The sequence below is a fragment of the Sturnira hondurensis genome, unplaced genomic scaffold, assembly GCF_014824575.4.
Source record: "Sturnira hondurensis isolate 20B ecotype Veracruz unplaced genomic scaffold, ASM1482457v3 Scaffold0009244, whole genome shotgun sequence".
NCBI classification, from domain to species: Eukaryota; Metazoa; Chordata; class Mammalia; order Chiroptera; family Phyllostomidae; genus Sturnira; species Sturnira hondurensis.
The window spans coordinates 6,869,723-6,892,027 of record NW_028081875.1 but is presented as its reverse complement, the minus strand read 5'-3'; the positions used below and the strand labels follow the sequence as shown (position 1 = coordinate 6,892,027).

Sequence of the window (22,305 nt, the reverse complement as noted above, 5' to 3'; positions counted from 1 at the left end):
GGAACCTAAACAACAAAACAAACAAGCAAGCAAAATATGACCAAAGTCACTGAAATACAGAACAGACTGACAGGGACCAGAGGGGAGAGGGGAGAGAATTTCAGGGTAAAAGGGGAAGGATTCACAGGAACAAGTATAAAGGACACATGGACAAAAACTAAGGTGGAGGAGGGGAATGGGAGGGAGGTAGGGAGCACTGTGGGGGGGCTGGGTTGGGAGTATAAGAAAACTTTACAAAAAAAGATAATTGTAATAGCATAATCAATAAAATATAATTTAAAAAATAAATTCCATGAAGGTCAAAGATACAAAAATTATATGTTATTCATAGTATATGAAAAAATGAAATGTGACAAGATTTTGAATAATTCATGGTATGTAAAGAGTATCCATTTGACATTTTGGGTAAGAAAATTTGACTTCGAGTGGCCTATGGGGAAATATCTTCAATACACAAAGAAAAAAATGTAATCACAGCATACTACTTAATTTTGAATAAAAGTGCTAAAGGGAATTTTGAAACAGAGGGAAACAGAAGCAAAACTATTGACTTGGTATCTCTCTGTCCTGCTTCACAGCTGGGGAAACCAAGGCACCAGGAGATTATGTGGTAGACTCAGATGGACCAGTCTCCTCCCCACAATGTTACCATCTAGAGACAACTATGCATTTTTTTTCGGCATTAACTTCATGGATATATTTCAGTAGGGCTCTCTTCCCTTATGAGCCGTAACAATTCAGATCATGACAAAAACATTGCTTAACACCCCAAGTGCTAAGAACCTACCAGCCCCATGATAAATTCATGGATTGAATTAGTATTAATTAACAAATCAGCAAAATGTATCATCATTTATAAAAGCTACTGTAATGTAGACAATCCCACAGCCCATTTTTAAAATTTTATTTTGCCTGGATTTAGATATTATGAGAAGTTGAGTCACTTACTAAGCCCACAATGGGTCTGAAAGATTTTTAAGTGGATCAAATTAAACAGGGCGTGCACGTAGGCTGATCCTGCCACAGCAGAGCCCTTGAGGCATAGGCTGGCTGCAACATTGCACCAGGACTCTTCTTTCATTGTGTTTGACTTACGGTCCCCACTGTTGGTCGATGTCTGCTCCTCTCTGCACGAGAACTGGGATTGCTTGATGGTGCTTATTGATCACAGCCAAGGCAATAACAGGTCGGCCTTCATTATCACTGCAGTTGGGATCTGCTCCCTGCAGCATATGCAAAAGGACAAGCCTGCTACAAAACCCTGCACTCAGCAGCATTTAATTGCCATCTTATTCACTGACAAACTTCCTTGATGGAACTAAACCACTTTAAATCCAAAGAGAAGAGAATCAGAAAACCTGAGACCCAACATACAACAAACAGAGCTGCCACATTATTTGGGTAGTAAAACTTCTGTTTCCCAATCAGGAGGGGCAGGCAGTCAGACAACCTTGCTTCTTTAGGAAATATGAAGGTCACATGGGGTCTCACAGGCCAGGGATTCTGTCCACCTTCATGCACCTTACTTGGGCTCACATATACTTTTCTGCCTATTTACTTTGCCATAAAAACTGGCAACAGGTAACAATTCATGTAAAGCTTTGGATTTGCCATTTAATCCATTCTCAAACAGTTTTTAAATGACACAGTAATGATCACAGCAATGAACAAAATTTCCATCTGAAAGAAACATAGATGAAACACATTGAAACCCACAGAGAGACTTGCTCTTTGGTTTCACTTACTTCATCAAGCAACTGTTCAATTACAGAGACTCTTCCATCCCCTGTTGATCCAACTTCCCTCAGCAGGAGTCTGTTTTCGGGCTGCAGGATTACAGAATGTGGTTATTTCTACTGCTGCAAAATACTTTTACTGTCAAGTTCCATTTGCCCAGGCTCAACCCTAAAGGTGAATATTTCTTCTCCAAGGTTAAGTTCTGAGCCCCAGGGATGGGTGAGCATGAGAACAATCTGTGTGTGTGTGTGTGGTCTTCAACAGCCAGTAGCACAAATACACACATCTAATGTAAATTTTGCTGATCTTTGAAACCTTGCCTTGATGAAGGACACCACACTCACATTGTTTTATATAATTTTTTCTTTTTAAAAGATTTTATTTATTTACTTTTAGAGGGGAAAGGAAAGAGAAAGAGAGGAAGAGAAACATCAATGTGTGGTTGCCTCTCGGCAGCCCCCAACTGGGGACCTGGACCACAACCCAGGCATGTGTCCTGACTGGGAATTGACCTGGTGACTCTTTGGTTTGCAAGCCCAAGCACAATCCACTGAGCTACATTGGCCAGAGTGTTTTATATTATTAAGGTCAGGGGTGCAATAAGAAATCGCACCAAAACCCAGAAACCCCACACTAGTTTTATTATGAATATTTCTATGAAAAGCAACCAGGTGAATCCTAAAATTTACCCTGCATGCTGTATAAAGTGTTCAAAGTCATCCTACATATGACAGTTCAGATGAGGCATGAGTGAACAAATGAGATCAACCTCTTGCTTGGAAGGGGGGGAAAAAGCTCATCTATCATCAATCTATAATCAGAAATCAGAAGGTTATTATCTTTTATACTTTCAAAATGCGAAGATATCTTTATATAGACTTTCTTTATATACAAAGGATTTCAAATGCTGGTTCCTGGAAGATTAAAGGAGACAGTTTAGAAAGCAGGAGACATCACTTCTAGTATGTTTCCTCCGCTGGATTCCACTGGGGTAGTCCCGGGACCATCATTTTATAAAGTGAAAGTGATAACCATCCCTCCCTGGCTTCCTGGAAAGTCACGAGGATGAATACACTGGCCAAGGCCTCTGAGCATTTCAGAAGAAGATGTAAGGTTCACTCTTTGTCCTCCCAGTAAGTAGCTTGGAACAAGGTGCTCTAATTAGTTAGATGCTCCTATCTTGTGGGGTGAGGGCAGTTGTTTATACTGAATTCCATCCCTTATGGAAAAAATGAACCAGAATGCACTAGAATGTCAACTTCATGAGGTCTGAGACCCTTATGTCTTTTGTTTGGTTTGTGTTCAACACGCAGAACTGAACGGGCATATATGTGCTCAAAAGTAATCACTGAATGAGTGAACAGATGATATAGTTTCTGTTACTTATACCCTAAATTTGAATGAGAAAATAAAAGCATGTAACAGTGGGGAATTCAGGTCATGTACAGAGTAAGTAGGTAGAGTATCCTAAATGGTAAAATTATCAACTTTATGGAATGCTATACTTACTGACAATATTTCAACCTAGGAGAAGACAGAGAGCACAAAGAATCATAAGTATGAAATTCAAGGCAATTCTCATGTCTTCTTTCCAAATTTATTAGTGTTCATGACACAAGATGAGTAGAGTCCCTGCCTCTAGAGAAATCACAATGCAAGCTGGGTGGAGGATATATGTATTCCTGAGGTAGCCTTGGGGGCCTGGCTTAACTGAAGCTGGAGGAAATAAATGACACTGTATCCATCTCCATCACTGGCTGGGAGAACCAGGCTCTGGGCTTGTTGCTAAGTATATCTGTTTGCTCTACTGCAGCCAGAGGACTGTCTATAAGGGAAGTTAGTAGAGGCAATGTTCCCATTGAAATTATTGGTGGTCTATATTTTTGAAAAATAAACTCTAATAGCTGTGGGAAACTCCAAAAGGATACCATCAGTATATTGGAAATTGTAAGGAATCCCAGAGATTTAAAGTAGATGGAATATGCCCTGGCTGGGTTGCTCAGTTGGTTGGAGTATCATACCAAGATGACAAGGTTGTGGGTTCAACCCCCGGTCTAGGCACATACAAGAATCAACCAATGAAACCCTGGCTGGTGTAGCTCAGTGGATTGAGCACTGCCCTGTGAATAAAAGGGTCACCAGTTCAATTCCCAGGCAGGGCACATGCCCAAGTTGTGGACCAGGTCCCCAGTAGAGGGTGTGCAAGAGGCAACCACACACTGATGTTTCTTTTCCTCTTTCTCCCTTACCCTCTCTCTAAAAATAAATGAAATATTAAAAAAAAAAAGAATCAACCAATGACTACATAAATAAGTGGGACAACAAACTGATGCCTCTCTCTTTCTCTCTCTCCCCAATCTCTCTAAATTCAATTTTAAAAAAAGAAAGTAGATGGAATCTGACTGACAGGGAAATCAAAGCAAAGAAAAAACAAAAAAACCCAAGTGAAGACACTAGAAGTATGAGTGTGCACTCCAGAGAGTCTTGCAGATGCTCAAACTTACTCAACAAGGAGGGTAGAAGCTGGGTGCAGGCTTAATTCATGGGTGTATCATTAGAGGGCTTTATTGTCAATAGCTGAGATGGCTGGTGTTCTCCCCTCTTCCATGCAAGGAAAGGAAGCTTTTGCTCTCTGCTTACTCCTTAATAACCATTTTTAAGAGAGTCCATAATTTGCCTAACAAAGGCTTCTACTGGCAGCACTGAAGCCCAAGAAGGACAGAGTCCCAACCTCTATGACAGACACAGGGAAGGACTTGGAAAGATAGCCCAGCCACACCAGAGCACTTCATAGCACCACCCTCACCATCAGAGGCAGGGTCTTCTTACACAGGCAACTTATGGAACCCAAGGCTTTCTCCTGCCTCTGCCCACACAAAGACCCCAGTACCACATACCCATGATAGGCACTCATACTGGGCACCCATACCAGGAGTTTGTGGTAATCAAACCAGCCCTTCATTTGTTAATGTGACCTGACAACCAAGGATATCACATTTGAGACAAACCAAATACAAGAAAGAGAAAGATGGATGCACAGAACTGACTCCAAAGGTAAGAGAGGTGATTTGGGACACTGATGAGAAATTTTAAATAATTCTAATTAATAATCTTGAGATATTTTAAAGGATCCCCAAAATAAAAATATGCTGTCATAAAACAAGGAACAGAAAATGGAAAAAAGTATTCCTCCATTTAAAAAAATCTCAAAATAAAACATGAAATAGACAGGTCAAAGACAGCTGTAAGGACCAAGGGATACACATACTGTAAGCTGCTCCTTCTTTTCATGAAATGTTTTAGTCTTATAATTCTTCATTCTCTTGATTTTTTCAGTGATATCTGAGGTGGTTTGATTGCAGTCACTCACTGGAATGACAAAGAGTTAGGGACCAGAATGATGTTCCCCCATCCTCTTCTCACAGGTAAAGAGCTAGAGTCTACTGTCATGCCCCTCAAGGGGTAAAAAGGGTAAAATGGTTTTGTAGAAATTTCTGTTTGATTAAAATTGACAGGAAGGACTGCTATAGCCACTTCTCTCAGTCCAGAACCAGAGAGTGGGTGGGAAGGAGGGGAAAAGAAGTGACTAGTTTTTAGGCCCCTCGGAGCAACCACTCCCAATTTATCTCCCTAAGCCTGTGAAAGCCTTCAGGGAAGCCAGAGGAATAAAAAGGCTAGAATGTAAAAGTAAGATATGTGGTTGGGCTGGCAAGTTTTAAACAATTCTGCCATCCTTGCCAAGTCACTATGTTCCCGGTCAATGGCTTTAAAATCAATGGAAGGGCACAACTCACCCAAGCTGGACCTGCTGCCAAATAGCCCATTACCACCCTCGGTGACTTTGCTCAGAAAGTGGTCGATGAAATTCACCTCCTTACTGAGGTAAAGGTTCTGGCCAATAAGAAAATTCAGCACCATGAATGATGAAGCTGCTGTGTCCCAACCACCTCCCCACCAATCTGCTCCTCTTTCTATTAATGACAACTCTGTCTGCACAGTCAAGACTGAAACCTGGCACTCTTCCTACAACCCTATCACTCACTAGAATGTTCTGTTCATTTTGCCTCTTAAACATCTCCATAGTCTGTTCCCTCTTCCTGCTCTGTTACTACAGCCTCAGCTCCCTCTTCTCACACCAGAAACAGTATAACAGCCTCCTNAATGGAAGGGCACAACTCACCCAAGCTGGACCTGCTGCCAAATAGCCCATTACCACCCTCGGTGACTTTGCTCAGAAAGTGGTCGATGAAATTCACCTCCTTACTGAGGTAAAGGTTCTGGCCAATAAGAAAATTCAGCATCATGAATGATGAAGCTGCTGTGTCCCAACCACCTCCCCACCAATCTGCTCCTCTTTCTATTAATGACAACTCTGTCTGCACAGTCAAGACTGAAACCTGGCACTCTTCCTACAACTCTATCACTCACTAGAATGTTCTGTTCATTTTGCCTCTTAAACATCTCCATAGTCTGTCCCCTCTTCCTGCTCTCAGTTACTACAGCCTCAGCTCCCTCTTCTCATACCAGAAACAGTATAACAGCCTCCTAACAGGTTCCCACCAGCCCACCTTCCATATAGCTGCCCTAGTCACCTTGATACAATTTGTAAGTAACTGTGTCCTGCCACTGCTTAAAACCCTTCTGTGTCTTGGAATTAGGGTGGCATGATGGGGAGGCTTAGGCTGCAGTGTTTAAATACTATATTGGGGACCTTGGAAGACGCAAGCTGCTTAACTTCTCTGAGCCTCAGCTCTCTCACCTATAAAGTGGAAATATTATGCCCTACCTCAAAAAGATGTTGTAAAAGTAAAATCTTATATATTTATAAGATGAGGATAGAAAATACATAGTCCAGACTTGACATCCTATCTCCTCCTGGACTGATTTCACAGCATGGCACCCTGCTCTGTCCTCACATGGCTGCCAGCTCCTATCATAGGGAATCCTCTGACTAGAACATGCAGGATAAGAAAAAAAAAACATAGTGAGCCTGGAATTGGTGCCCACCCAGTTCCCCTTAACTGGTCAGCATACCTATCCCAGCTGCTGTGTTGGCTGCTAACAGCTCACAGCTGACTCCCTTCTCCAGCCAACTGTCCTCAGTAGTTGGGTGCTGATCTGCCCTAGAGGTTATGTCTCTCTCCTCCCTGCCTCAGCTGGGGACAAGTGCATGGTGTCACTCACAATCCAGATCTCCTTGTGGATCAGGCTAAATCTAGACATTATTTGTGATCATTTGCATATTCAGGCCCCTGCCTTGTCCCATGACCCTCAACCCCTTTCTCCCGAAGTACCTCTCTGACCCAAGCTCTGCTCCAGCCCACAACTGAGAACATGGTCTTAGGTGCTTTACTTGGTTTCAAAGCACTTTCATGTGCATTATCCCCTTGGATATCTCTGCCCAGCTTCCCTTGGAGGTAGGCAGGGCCCATAAATCCATCTTAATTTTAAAGACACTCTTAGCACCCTGCTGGGCACATGTCCAGAACCTAATAAATGGTAGCTCTTCTCATCTTCCTTGCCTTTTTTACCCCCTTCTCAATCTATTGATTAATCCTTTTGTATATTTTGACTTCTTATCCAGTGACACTAAAGCTACCAAAATTCAATGTTTTTCACACACAAGCTCTATGGCAATGCCCACATCACCTTATAAAAGGATAGATGAAGGGAGACATGGCCACAGCATTTGGTTTCTTTTTTATAGGCAAATAGGACAAAAATGGCAAACATTTTTGTCACTCTTTCCCCAAATCAGTTGAATCACAGACCTGCCATTAGATGTCAGTGAATATAAATAAGCCTGAGAACTACAGGACCAATTGAGCGGCTGATAATTCCTATTCTTACTATATCATTATGTGCCTGGAAGCTGCCTTCTTCTCCCAGGCTTAGCTCAGTTATTTATCTAATTCTATGAAATTGTCAGCCTACAGTTAAGTTTCATAATAGTTGAAGCTTTACCTTTCTCTGGATTACACAGAAACATTTCAATAACTCATATGCCACAATTTACTAGTTCAGTCAATTCATCAATGAATAACTCCTAAAGGTTTCACTCACCTTGTTTGAGACTTGACTATAATTCAGCCTGATGCTAACTTCATAGCCATCTTCATGGACAGTAGCAGAGATAAGCTTTTAAAAAAGTATTAGAGAGGATTCACAACTGTGGGTATGGGACTCAGTGACCTGAGCAACAACAAGAAATTCTGGGCTGTTAAATTGTAAGTTTAGTCAAATATTTAATTAATGCCAACGAAGGCAAAAAAGAGAAACAGAGGAACAAAAAGTAGACAAACTAGAACATAAATAGTAAAATGGCAGGCAGAAATCTAGCCATATTTATAATTTTGTTAATTATAAATGAACTAAATACTTAATCAAAGAGCAGAGACTGCCAGAATGGATGAGAAAGCAAGGTCCAAATTTATACTATCTACAAGAGACATACTTTAAGTTTAATCAAGCCATATGGCTGGATGTCATCACCTTGGAAAAGGTGTCCTGGGGGCCAGGCATTGGCAATCAGGGGTCTGGTATCACTGTTGAGCAGTTTCTCTGTAAGTAGTGGGAGGGATTAGATTAAACCAGGGGTCAGCAAAGGCTTTAAGGATCACCTTATAAATGTTTTAGGTTTTGTAGGCCATAGAGTCTCTGTCATGAAAATTCAACATTGCCACTGTAACATAAAAGAAGCTTAAGAAAATAAGTAAATAAATAAGTATACAATAAATGAATGTGATCCAATAAAACTTTATTTATTGAACTGGATAGCAGGCCAGAACTGCCCCATAGACCATAGTGTTCAGACTCCTTGATTAGGCTAAAAATTAATAAACTGTCAAAATGGATTATCAAAGGAAATTGAGCAATACTTGACTATGAAATAATGGGTTGGCCAAAAAGTTTGTTGACTAATTCTGGACACTTTTTGTTGAGTGCTGATTTCAGCTTTCCTACTTGGGAGCAGTGCTTGCTGTAATTAATTGTTTGGTTTTCCAGAAGGAGCTCATTAATAGAGGACTCCCTTACAATCCCACTGTATCCCTCCCTTACAACATCACCTTCTTTGGAGAAAGATTAGCCTTCAGTGTGGTTGGCAGTGGTTCATTTTGCTTGTCCCATGATCTCTTCTGTTCCACATTTTCTTGTAAAGTATCCAATTTTCATAGCCCATCACAATTTGTTTTAAAAATGAAATGCTTTTGTTACGTTTAAGTAGAAAATCACAGGCAGAAACATAGTCAAAAAGGATCTTTTCCCTTAATTATGTGGAATCCAAACATCAAAGCTAGTAACATAACCAAGCTGGTGCAAATGATTTTCAACATTCGATTTGGATATTTTGAGTATGTCAGCTATCTCCTGTGTGGTATAACATGGATTGTTCTCAATGTCAATTTGATTGCTGTCAACTTCAACTGATCTACCCAAATGTGGAGCATTGTCCAGTGAGAAATCTCCAGCACGAAACCTAACAATCCACTTTTGACACATTCCACCAGTCACAACACCTTCTCCATACACTGCACAAGCTTTTTTTTGCATTTCAATTGTGTTTTTACATTTCTTGAGATAATAAAATATAATATGCCAAAAATGTTGCTTATTTTCTCCCATCTTCAATATTAAAATGGCTATACAAAAATTCACCTGTTTTGGTGTTTTTAAAATGCACAATGATATGACAGTTGTCACAATACAATTTAACAAAATTATTTTGAATGAAGTTAAAAACAACCAAGTGCTTCTAGAGCCATCCTATAGCAGAAACTGAAATGACCTTTTTGGCCAATCCAATAGTTTCAATGTTGGCCCATTTAGTTGCAGATGAGCAGACAGGCTGATTTTTAAAGGTTCTCTCTAGTCTCATGACAGAGGAACATACCTTCTTACAAGGTGTCTTTTTACCAGGCAGAGAAATAGCATGGTGTTTGGGGTCTAACAGAAGTGCTTCAAATCCTGAATCCCCCAAGACCTAGCAGTGCAGTCCTAGGGAAGTCACCAAACCTCTCTGCATTAATTTTCCTGGGTGTCAGGTACAATTTGTTCTGGTCATTTACTGCAGTGTAAAAATTCTCAAACTCAGCCACATTAACAACCCCCATTTTTATCATGTTCATGAATTCTAGTAGGGCCCAGCCGTGATGGATTCTCTGAGGCCTCAGCTAAAACTGAAATGGCTAGAGGTAGCTTCATGTTTGGGAATTGGAATGATCTACAGACTCATCACTCATCTGCCTCCCTTCTGAGCCAGGGCGACTCCAGGACTGAATTCACTTAGAGCTGCATACAGGAGCACCTGCATGTGCTCATTCAGTGTGTTTTGGGCTTCTCACAGCTGGATGGCTGGGTTCCAAGAAAGAGTTTTGGAGATGAGCATGCCAAGTGAGAGGAAGCCACCTGGCCTACATGACCACACCTTGGGAGTCCCATAACATCATTTCCAACGTACTATTGTCCAACAGTCACAAGCCTACTCAGATTCAAAATGAGAGGATATGGTCTCCATGCTGTGAAGGGAAGACTGTCAAAGAATCTGTGGTCATGTTTTAAAAACTACCACAATGGTAATACCTCTAACTTGCAGGTTTGTTTTGAGAACTGGAGATGAATCTATAGCTGACATACTCAAAATATCCAAATCAAATGTTGAAAATCATTTGCACCAGCTTGGTTATGTTAATAGCTTTGATGTTTGGATTCCACATAATTAAGGGAAAAAATCCTTTTTGACTATGTTTCTGCTTATGATTCTGCCTGTATGATAAACATAATACAGATATTGAGTGCATTGCTAAATGATTAAATCTTATAACTACTATTTTTAATATAGTGTAGGATTTAAATATGCAATTTGGCTGGATCAAACTATCCTGGGTCATTTAACTTTGACCATAATGATTTCCACAGCATGTGGTATCTAAAAACACGAGATGTTCACAATTTACTGTCTTGGGTGCCAGTAGCAGACCCTAAGACAAGACTCATGTGCAAGTGACTTATTAAGGCCCTGCCTGCAAGGGAAGATAGTAAGGAAGTAATGGAAGCAGGGCAGGAAAGGGAAAGAAGCCAAAAAAAGTGCAATTTCGGGTGGAGCTGATGGAGTGTAACTTCAGTCTGATCCCATGGGACACTGTGAAGTGGAAGTTCCATTCAGAGTCTACCCACCTTTCCCATCCTGGGTTCAGCAATCAAGGCCCGGAATTCAGGGTTATTCTGAGCATAAGACCTGAGGTGAGCAGAGATGTGATCCAACTGTTTTCTCCAGTATCCTGAAGAAGAAGAGAAACCTGTCTATATGGATAGTTATTCTGAGGCTAAGAAAGAAAATGCTGATGTGGATCATGCATTCTCAGAAAGGTTGTTTTCTTTGCCAAACTTTGTGATGGTTTTTACTTACTTGAACCTAAGTTCCATTTTTGTTCCCAGCTTCTTTTCACAAATGATTAATTATAGAAATTCTAGAATCTCAAAAGAACATATTTTGATTGCTGTGCATGGGGTCTTTTTCTTTTACTCTTTTAAAATTCTTTTAAAATTAACACTGATGAAAGAAATTAAGGAAGATACAAATAAATGGAAGCATATACTGTGCTCAAATGGATTGGAAGAATTAACATCATTAAAATATCCATGCTAGCCAAAGCAATCTATAGATTCAATGCAATTCCTATTAAAACACCAACAGCACATCTCATAGATCTAGAACAAATACTCCAAAAATTTATATGGAACCAAAAAAAAAGATCCTGAGTATCTTCAGCAATCTGGAGAAAGAAGAACAAATTTGGAGGTATTACAATACCTGATATCAAACTTTACTACAAGGCCCCTGTAATCAAAGTACTGGCATAAGTCTAGTACTGGCATAAGGACAGATCAGTGGAACAGATTAGAGAGCCCAGAAATAAACTGATGTCTTTATGGTCAAATTATATTAGACGAAGTGGGCATGAGCATACAATGGACTACAGATAGCCTCTTCAATAAATGGTATTGGGAGAACTGGACTGGTACATGCAAAAAAAAATGAAACTAGACCATCAACTTATACCATACACCAGAATAAACTCAAAATGGATATAAGACTTAAATGTAAGTTATGATACCATAAAAATCCTAGTGGAAAAAAGAGGCAGTAAAATTTTAGATATCTCATGTAGCAATATTATTTATGCTGTCTCCTAGGCAGTGGTCCCCAACCTTTTTGGCACCAGGCACCAGTTTTGTGGAAGACAATTTTTCCACAGACTGGTGGGGGAATGGGTGGAGATAGGAGGCAGGAGCTCAGGCCTTAAAGCAAGTGAAGCTTCACTCCCTGGCTTGTCCCTCATCTCTTGCTGTGTGGCCTGGTTCCTAACAGGCTGCAGACCAATATGGGCCCACAGCCTAGGTGTTGAGGACCCCTGTCTTAGGGCAAGGGAAATAAAAGAAAAAATAAACAAATGGGACTACATCAAATTAAAAACCTTCTGCATGGCTAAAGAAAACACCATCAAAATGATAAGAGAACCGAATACATGTGAGAACATATTTGCCAATGATACACTGGACAAGGGTTTAATCTCTAAAATTTATAAAGAACTTATACACCTAAGCACCAGGAAGATAAACAATCTGATTTAAAAATGGGTAAAGGACCTGAATAGACACTTCTCCAAGGAGGACAAACAGATGGTCCATAGGCATATGAAAAAATGCTCAACATCACTAGCCATTAGAAAGATGCAAATTAAAACCACAATGAGATATCACTTCACACTTGCCAAAATGGCTATCATTAATAGATCAACAAAAAAAAAGTCCTGGTGAGGATGTGGAGAAAAGGGAACCCTAGTGCCCTCTTGGTAGGAATGCAGACTGGTGCAGTCACTATGGAAAACAGTATGGAATTTTCTCAGAAAACTAAAAATGGAACTTCCCTTTGACTTACCCAGCAATTCCACTGCTGTGAATATACCTTAAGGGTCCTGAAACACCAATTCAAAAGAACCTATGCACCCCAGTGTTCATAGCAGCACTGTTTACAATAGCCAAGATTTGGAAACTGTCTAAGCTGACCATCATAGGTGAATGGATTAAAAAACTGTGGTATATTTACTCAATGAAAAACTACATAGCAGATAAAAGGAATGAATTCCTACCTTTTGCGACAGCATGGATGGAACTAGAGACTATTAAGCTAAGTGAAATAAGCCAATCGGTGAAAGACTCATTTATAAGTGGAATCCAATGAACAAAATAAACTAGAGAATAAAATAGAACCAAAGGCATGGAATCATGGGTCAGAATGACAGCTATAAGAGGGAAAGGGGGAGGTGGGGACTGATTGAAAGAAAGTGAAGGGATTAAAGAACATATAAGAAGGACCCATGGACATGAACAATGGTGTAGGGATTGACTATGGAAGTGGGTGTCAGGTCGGGAGGGCTAAAGGGGGAAAACCAGGACAAATGTAATAAAATAAACAACAAAAAATTTAAAAAGTGAATAAAATTATTTTTAAATTAACCATATGGGGATATAACAGTTGTAAAATATACCTATTTAAACTGTACAACCTGAGTTTGGCAAGTGTATACATCTCCATCAATATGTAGAACACTTCCATCACTCCTAGAAGTTCCCTTGTACCCCTTTCCAGTCTGCCTGGGGTTTAAAACATTTGAATTAATTGCCACCATTTAAATCCATCACTCCTAGAAGTTCCCTTGTACCCCTTTCCAGTCTGCCTGGGGTTTAAAACATTTGAATTAATTGCCACCATTTAAATCCTGGGAGATTTCACGTGAGTCTAGCTTTCTGGTTTCTTATGTGCAGGTGGGAGATGCAGCAGCACTGGGCCTGCCTTCCTGCACACGCTCGGCTGCTTGGGGCAAAAGAGCAGCACCCCTCTTTGGACAGAGCACAAGCTCCCAGCAGGCCATAGTCCCCACAGGCCAGTGGCCTGCCTTACCTCCCAGTTCTGTCCTGTTGACACTTGAGTCTGTAAATATGCACTGAATCCTGCCTCATCATTTTACAATGAGGACACTAAAGTTGAGAGCAATCAGTGACTTTTGCAAGGTAATCCAATGTGGTTTTGTGGAAAGAGCACATCATTTGCAGTTAAGAAAAGCTGGCATTTAAATCCTAAATTTACCATTTATTAGCTTAGTGAAATTCAACCAGACACTTAAATCTCATTAAGCCTTACTTTCCTTACCTACAAAATGAGATTAATACCTCTTACTTTGTATGTTTTTGTGACATTAAATAAGAAAACCTAAGTGTCTTAGTATGGGTTGCCCTGGCAGCAAAGCCTGAAACAAAGACTTAGGAAAAGTGGATTCTTAGAAAGGTGACCCTGGGAAGCACAAGTGATAGAGTAGTGTGAACTCTCCAGCAGTTCTAAGATGTACCTGCCCAGGGAGAAGAAGTCTTCTGCTGCTCTCAAGGAAGTCTGAGGAAGTAAAAGAAATAGCTGTTGTGGCAAATCCAAACCTGAGGGATGCTCCCAGTGATGTATGACCATCACAGCTGCACTGAAATCAGGTAGGCTGAGGGGAGCTGGTGTGGTACAACAAAAGAGTCCACTATGAGTAACTGAGATAACACTAGAGATAATCCTGAGCCTAGCACAGTGTTTGGCACAAAATTTGCATTCATTCCTCAGATATTTTTGAGCATCTACTATGTTCCATGCACTATTCTAGGGCTGGAAATATAGGAACGAACCAAGTTCTTGGCCTTGAGTAGCTGACTTTTCAATGGAAACAGAGAATGTGCAAATAAATAAATATGAATGCAGGAGTATGTTAAACACATTGTTATGACTGAGAATCTACAATACAATAGATGTACAATTCCCAGATCAAATCTCAACTCTCAAAAAAGCATCAAGAGAAGACTCTGAAAAGCATAGGTTGGAGGAGAGAGTGCTTTGGAAAGGGTCATTGCAAGACTGAGTCCTCTTTTGAGGGGGTGGGGTTAGGTCTGCTCTCTTCCAGCTCACACTGAAAAAGGGGACTATAGGAAACTGCAATCTGCTATAAGAAACTAAGGACGTGTTTCTACAATCTATTGCTGCCAATCAAAATACCCCAGAACTTAGTGGTTTAAAATACTAAATTGTTCACGCTACAGGTCAAGAATATGGTCAGTGTTCAGCAGGCATGGCTCATCCTTGGTCCACATGGTGTCAGCTGAGCCATTTAAGCTAGGGCTGGGGGATCCAAAATTATCTCACCCACAGGGCTGGGGCCTCAGCTAAGATAGCACAAACTGCTAGGGGCAATCTTCTCATAATTGCTACCTGCATACTCAAATGTCTGGTGTCTTTGTGTTGATTGTTACTTTGGTCATCTCTGTTTTCCTCCATATGGGACATGTTTTCACTCAGTAATCTATCCTGGTCTTCTATACATAGTGCTATCTTCCTACAAAATAAGAAGCTTTCAGTACATTTAAAACCTAGGCCCAGAGCTGTCATGCTTTCCTTTCTACCACTTTCTATTGGTAAGGCAAGTAACAAGACCAGTCCAGATTCCCTCCCAGAAGGGAAACAGCTTCTTCTGTGAAAGTAGCATGTGCATATAGGGAAAGGAGAAATCATTCTGGCCACTTCTACAAACAATCTACCATAGGACTGATAACACACATTCCTAGAAGATCTCAAGCACCTTGTGAACCAATTTGTGACTCCCAGCTGGAAAACACAAATGGCAAAAGAAGAGCTGAGAATGCTCAGTTAGCAGCATGGCAGCCTGAGGGGCTCAGTGAACCCAGTCCACTGAGTCCTATAATTTGTACTATAATTTCACCAGTGGAATTATAGTACAAATAACCATTTAAAGTCTCTGGAAATAATTCTAAGGACATACAGCAAATAAATGTTTAATGAAGAAAATGTACTAAAACAGAATAAGTGAGAGTCTGTGATATTTGAGCCATAATCCACTCCCCTCTACCCCATTTCAGCTAGTCAAGATGCAAACCACTCCAGATAGGTGTAGACAAAAACACAGGGCTCCCTTTACTGCCATCTCCTACCTGGAGAGCTATGGTACCTTCCCAGGAGGTACAGGACTTCAGTACTTCTCATTCTGCCCCCAACTACCTGTTACCAAGACCAAGTTCTGGGGAAGTGTGATCGAGAATGGAAGCTCCATTTTTCAGCCCAGCCAACATTCATGGATGGAGGCTCTACCATGGATCTAGTACACTGAGATTACTGGAGTCAACTGTTTTGTTAAGATGGCAATGCCCACCAAAATGATCTACAGATTCATCCTAATCCCTTTCAGAATCTCAGCTGGCTCTTCTTTCTAGAAATTGGCAAGCTCATCCTAAAATTCATATGGAAACTCAGAATAGCCAAATTAACCTTGAAAAAGAGGAATAAAGTTGGGGGACTCACATTTCACAATTTAAGACATACTATAAACAAAGGTAACCAACAGCATGGCTCTGGCATAAGGACAGGCATATAGATCAGTGCAATAAAATTGAAAGTCCAGGAATAAACCCATCTATCTACGGTAAACTGATTTTTTTACAAAAGTACCCAGACCACTAAAAGGAAAATCATCACCTTTTCCACAAATGGAACTGGGACAACTGAAGACCTACATACAAAATAATGTATTTGTATACCATATACAAAAACTAACATATTGGACCCCAAACCTAAGTGTAAGAGCTAAAACTACAAAAATCTTATAATAGGAAGATGGTGGGGGAGTAGGACAAAGAGGATTCCGCTTCCCCCAACACATGGGAGAAACACTCGGCCAATCTGCGGAGGAACACAGCAAATAGCCACAGTGGCCCAGCATATAGGAAAATAGGAGTCCAGAAATTGTAGCGAACACTGAAAGGCCAGAAGGTGAGGAGATGGCTGCAGGTCAATAAGGTACAAGGGACCAGTGCAGAGGCAGCAGGCCATGGCTGCCACCTCTACTGGGCTGGGCACCAGGGGCCCGGGCCGGGTCTGTTGCAGACTCTCTGGGAGCCCAGGGCTGGGGCAGCAAGGTCCTTGGGAGAGAGCTGGGTCATCAGCTCCCTCCCTACCCAGCCAGGAGCAGTTTGAAAAATACCTGGAGAGACGTTTGGTTGAAGTGTCAGAGAGAGGCACAGGCACAAGGAAGCAAATAAGGGGACCTTGATCACCTGTGGAGTCTGTGGTTGCCAGCTTGGAAGAATTGAGAGTCGCCCTTGCGTTCCTCCCCCCGCCCCCCAACACTGGGAAAAGTTCTCGCTTAAGCCTGAGGGACCAGGGAAGCCTGGCTGGGCGCGTGCCCACACCCCAGCCCCACCGCAGTGACTCCTGGGGAAAGAGGGCTCTAAAAAGGACCTGGATTCCCTTGGTGGAGCACTGGGGAAAGGCACCGGTCTGGATCTTGGGAGAGTGCTTGTAAGACTGGCTGATTTCACCAAGAAGGGAGAAAGATCACACCAATCACCCCTCAGCCTGCTGCAGCCAGTGAGACCAGAGAAACCAGTCTTGCCAGCTGGAAACCAACAAAAGGTGTGTGTTTTTTTAAAGTAATCTTTCATATTTAACATTATTATTGTTTTATCTTTCAATACTTTTTTCTTCTCTTTCCTTCTTTCTTGTTTTATTCCTTCTTCCATTCTTTCCAAACTTATTGCACTTTCCTCCCTTCTGCTACCATTTTTTTTTTGCTTTTTTCTTCTCCCCACAAGTGAGAAAAAAACTTGGAACTGTGAAAACACCAGAGTTGGACCCAAAGAGGAAGCATCCCAACAGTAGGGACAGAGAGACAAATTTCACTTTGCTATAGCAGAGAAAGTACAAGTTACTGCATATTTGTATTATTTTTTCATTATTCTTAAATCTTTTATTTTAATAGTATCTTTGTATTCCTCCTCTTTCTGTATATTCTTCTTTGCCTTGGCTGGATATATTGTATCATTTGACAGGTTTCTCCTGTCCCCTCATTCATAGTCTATTGCTAATTTACTGTCCTTTACTTCACCTGTGCTCCAGCGACACACTATTGAAGGTCCAATACTCCCTATTCTTGGTATCTCACAGATTCTGTCATATGATTATTTCTCTAATATTACTGTAAATAATAACTATTCCATACTATTGTAAACACTACACAACACCCCTCCTAGATCTTAGCCCACTTCATTGTTTCCTGAACTATAATGCTGTAGTGGTTAACTCTATTCTCTCTCACACTGCACCTATTCACCATCTTTTATTCTCACCTTACCTCAGAATCTGAACTCCCACAACCTCACTGCTTTCTAGATCCAACTCACAAACCATCCCTCCCCAACAAGAGCCTTATCTTCTTTCCATCCTTTCTAAAGAGTGGCTAGTTGGGGTGAAGATCAGTTATCACTATACATACCCAAAGGATCTCAGATCTCTTCTCTACTGGCTGCTAATGTAAATATCATAGAATGCTCTCCTGCTGTCATAAAACATTTTGTCTTCCCCTACAACTGATCACACACACGCACAAAAAAGTAGGAGGAAGCGGTGAACACCAGGATACCCACTGGAAGAGGAAACCCAACAACAAAGGAACCACCAACAGATACCAACAGAAGAAGTGAAGGAGAAAGTGGAAACCACACAAGCCTCAATCCAAGACCTATCTGGAAATACAACTCAACTAAATAGTGGAGGAACTACCCACTGCAAACAACTGAACAAGAGCAAAAGAGAATCCTCAAAACCCTGCACACACAGAAGAACTAGCTTCAACACAACCTGCCCTCACCAGCATAACAAATTAAAATGGGTGGTGGACAGAGGGACCACCAGTTCACCAACTGGTGGGAAGGACCCACAAAAGGAAGACCGCCAAACAATCAAAACCCAAAGACAAACTCAGAGCCAATGTAGAGGACAGCTCAAGACCAGTGAGCTGTGGAAATCAAGGAGACTACACCACTGAATCTCACAGATATTATACCACAGAAGTTCACACCATAAGCCCAGAAAGCCAGAAAAAATCAATTTAAGAAGCTGAAGCTAACAAGAACAGTCTCACAAACAATGGGAAGACAAAGAAACAATCCCCAAATGAAACGAAAGGAGGAAGTCTCAGAAAGAATGCTAGATGGAACAGAGGCAAGTCAGGTATCAGATATTGAATTCAAAGCACTGGTTATCAGGAAGTTCAAAGAGCTCACAATGAGCTACCAGAAACTACAGGGGAATTACAATTAATTCACTGCAAACTATATCAACATGAAAAAGGAAATGGAAACTATCAGCAAGGGACAAGAGGAAATGAAGACTAAAATTTCTGAACTGAAGAACACAGTAGAAGGAATCAAAAGCAGGATCCATGAAGCAGAAGATCGGATCAGTGAGTTGGAGGACAAAGTAGAAAAAAACTCCCAAAAAAGAGCAAGAAAAGAAAAAAGATGCTCAGAAAGAATGAAGAGGGATGAAGAGAAATGCAAGACACTATGAAATGTAGTAATATCCAAATAATAGAGATACCAGAAGGAGAAGAAGAAGAACAAGGAATAGAAAATCTATTTGAAAAAGTAATGATGGAAAACTTCCCTAATTTGATGAGAGAAAAAGCCACACAAATCCAGGAAACACAAAGAGTCCCAAACAAAAGGAACCCAAAGAGGCCCACTTCAAGACACATGATCATTAAAACAGCAAAATTCCAAGACAGAGAATCTTAAAAGCAAAAAGGGAGAAACAGGAAGTAACATACAAGGGAGCCCCAATAACGTTAGCTGCTGACTTCTCAATGGAAACACTCCAAGCAAGAAGAGAATGGCAAGAAATATTCCAAGTAATGAGAACCAGAGGCCTGTAACCAAGGCTACTTTACCCAGCAAGGCTCTCAATCAAGATAGAAGGCCAAATAAAGAGCTTCCAAGACAAAAGAAGTCTAAAAGAATACACCTCCACCAAACCAGTAAGAAAGAAATATGCAAGAAATACTAAAAGGACTGCTTTACGGAAAGGAAGAAAAAACAGAGACAAAGATAAACACAGGTATAAAAATGACAATTAATAAGTATCTATCAATAATAACCTTAAATGCAAATGGATTAATGCTCCAATCAAAAGACATAGAATAGCTGAATGGATAAGAAAGCATGACCCACACATATGCTGCTGACAAGAGGATCACCTCAGGACAAAAGACATATACAAACTAAAAGTGAAACACTGAAAACAAGTATTCCAAGCAAATGGCCAGGAAAAAAAAGCTGGGGTAGCAATACTCATATCAAACAAAATAGTCTTCAAAAAAATTGCCATAAAAACAGACCCAGAAGTTCAGTTCATAATACTCAAGGGAAGAATCCACCAAGAAGACATAAACATTGTAAATATATATGCACCCAAATATATAAATAAAATAGGAGAACTTCAACGTAGGAGCACCCAAATATATAAATGAATCTTAGAGAACTTCAAGAAAGATACTGACAGCAACATGATTATCGTTGGGGATTTTAACACCCCGCTGTCAAAAATGGACAGACCTTCCAAACAAAATATCAACAAAGATATTGTGGCACTGAACAACGCCCTAGATGAAATGGACTTAACTGATATATATAGAGCCCTTCATCCCAAAGAAGCTAAATACACATTCTTTTCAAGTGTACATGGAACATTTTCAAAGATAGACCACATGATAAAACACAAAACAAGCCTTAACAAGTTTAAGAAAATTGGAATCATCCCAAGCATTTTCTCTGACCACAAGAAACTGAAACTGGAAACCAAACCCCAAGGGAAACAAGCTCAAACACTCAGAATTATGGAGATTGAATAGCATGCTATTAAACAACTAATGGGTCAAGAATGAAATTAGGGAAGAAATAAAAAAGTTTCTGGAAACAAATGAAAATGAACTCACAACAACCCAAAACTTATGGGACACAGCAAAGGCAGTCCTGAGAGGGGAGTTTCCCTGAGAGGGAAACTCGAGCAATACAGGCCTACCTAAAAAAGATAAAAACATTTCAAACAAACAACCTAACCCTACGACTATAAGAACTTGAGGAACAACAACAAAGACAGCCCAGAGCATGTAGAAGGAAGGAAATAACCAAGATCAGAGCAGAATTAAATGACATAGAGACTAAAAGCACAATTCTAAGGATCAATGAATCCAGGAGCTGGTTTTTGGAAAAGATAAACAAAATCGACAAGCCTGTAAGTAGGCTCATAAAGAAAAGAAGAGAGAGGACACAAATAAATACAATCAGAAATGAAAGAGGAGAGATTACAACTGACACCACAGAAATACAAAGGATTGTAAGAAATTACTATGAAGAGCTGTATGCCAAGAAATTGGAAAACCTAGGTGAAATGGGCGCATTTCTAGAAAAATATAATCTTCCAAAGCTCAATGAAAAAGAAGCAGAAAGCCTGAATAGACCAATAACAGAAAATGAATTTGAAGCAGTAATCAAAACTCTCCCGACACACAAAAGCCCTATACCAGATGGTTTCACAGGAGAATTCTACTAAGCATTTAAGGAAGAGCTAACCCCTATTCTTCAGAGACTATTCCAAAAAAAATCCAAAATGATGAAACACTCCCTAAATCTTTTTATCATCACCCTAAACCCAAAACCAGATAAAGATACAACAAAGAAAGAAAACTTCAGGCCAATTTCACTGATGAACATAGACCCTAAAATCCTCAACAAAATACTGGCAAAATGCATCCAACAACACATTAAAAAGATTGTACACCATGATCAAGTTGGATTAATCCCAGGGATGCAAGGATAGTTCAATATTCACAAATCAGTAAATGTAATACATCACATTAAAAAAAGAAAAGACAAAAATCACAGGATCATATCAATAGATGTGAAAAAAGCTTTTGATAAGGTACAACACCCATTCATAATAAAAACATTCAGCAACGTGGGAATAGAGGGAGCATTCCTCAATACAATACAGGCGATATATGAGAGACCTACAGCTAAAATCATACTCAATAGGCGAAAACTAAAATCTTTTCCACTAAGATCAGGAACAAGACAAGGGTGTCCACGTTCACCACGTCTATTCAATATAATATTGGAAGTTTTAGCCACAGTGATCAGACAAAAAAGAAAATAAAAGGCATCCAAATCGGAAAGGAAGGAACAAAACTGTAATTGTTTGCAGACGACATGATAGTGTACATGGAAAATCCTATAGACTCTACCCAAAAACTGCTCAACCTAATAAATGAATTTGGCAAAACAGCAGATTACAAAGTCAATATCCAGAAATCAAAGGCATTTTTGTATACCAACAATGAAACAGCAGAAGCAGAAATCAAGAAAAAAATCCCATTCAACATAGCAAAAAACAAAAATAAAATACCTAGGAATAAACCTAACCAAGGAGGTAAAAGATCTGCATGCAGAAATCTACACAACACTGAAAAAAGAAATCAAGGAAGACACAAACAAATGGAAACATATACTGTATTCATGGATTAGAAAAATTAACATCATCAAAATGTCCATACTACCCAAAGCAATTTACAGATTCAGTGCAATATCAGTACCAATGACATACTTCACAGACATAGAACAAACACTTCAAAG

General features: G+C 40.2%; 1 protein-coding gene across 1 annotated transcript in view; it reads right to left on the bottom strand.

Moving 5' to 3' along the window:
• DZANK1 (double zinc ribbon and ankyrin repeat domains 1) overlaps positions 1-22,305 on the bottom strand; it is a 101,458-nt gene that overhangs the window by 9,452 nt on the left and 69,701 nt on the right. The window contains exons 12-17 of the mRNA XM_037056997.1: positions 10,912-11,015; positions 7,801-7,875; positions 5,918-6,014; positions 5,006-5,106; positions 1,746-1,826; positions 1,096-1,223 (exon numbers count right to left, since the gene is read on the bottom strand). Coding sequence (XP_036912892.1) covers positions 1,096-1,223; positions 1,746-1,826; positions 5,006-5,106; positions 5,918-6,014; positions 7,801-7,875; positions 10,912-11,015 — 586 coding nt within the window. The remainder of the gene's footprint in view (positions 1-1,095; positions 1,224-1,745; positions 1,827-5,005; positions 5,107-5,917; positions 6,015-7,800; positions 7,876-10,911; positions 11,016-22,305) is intronic.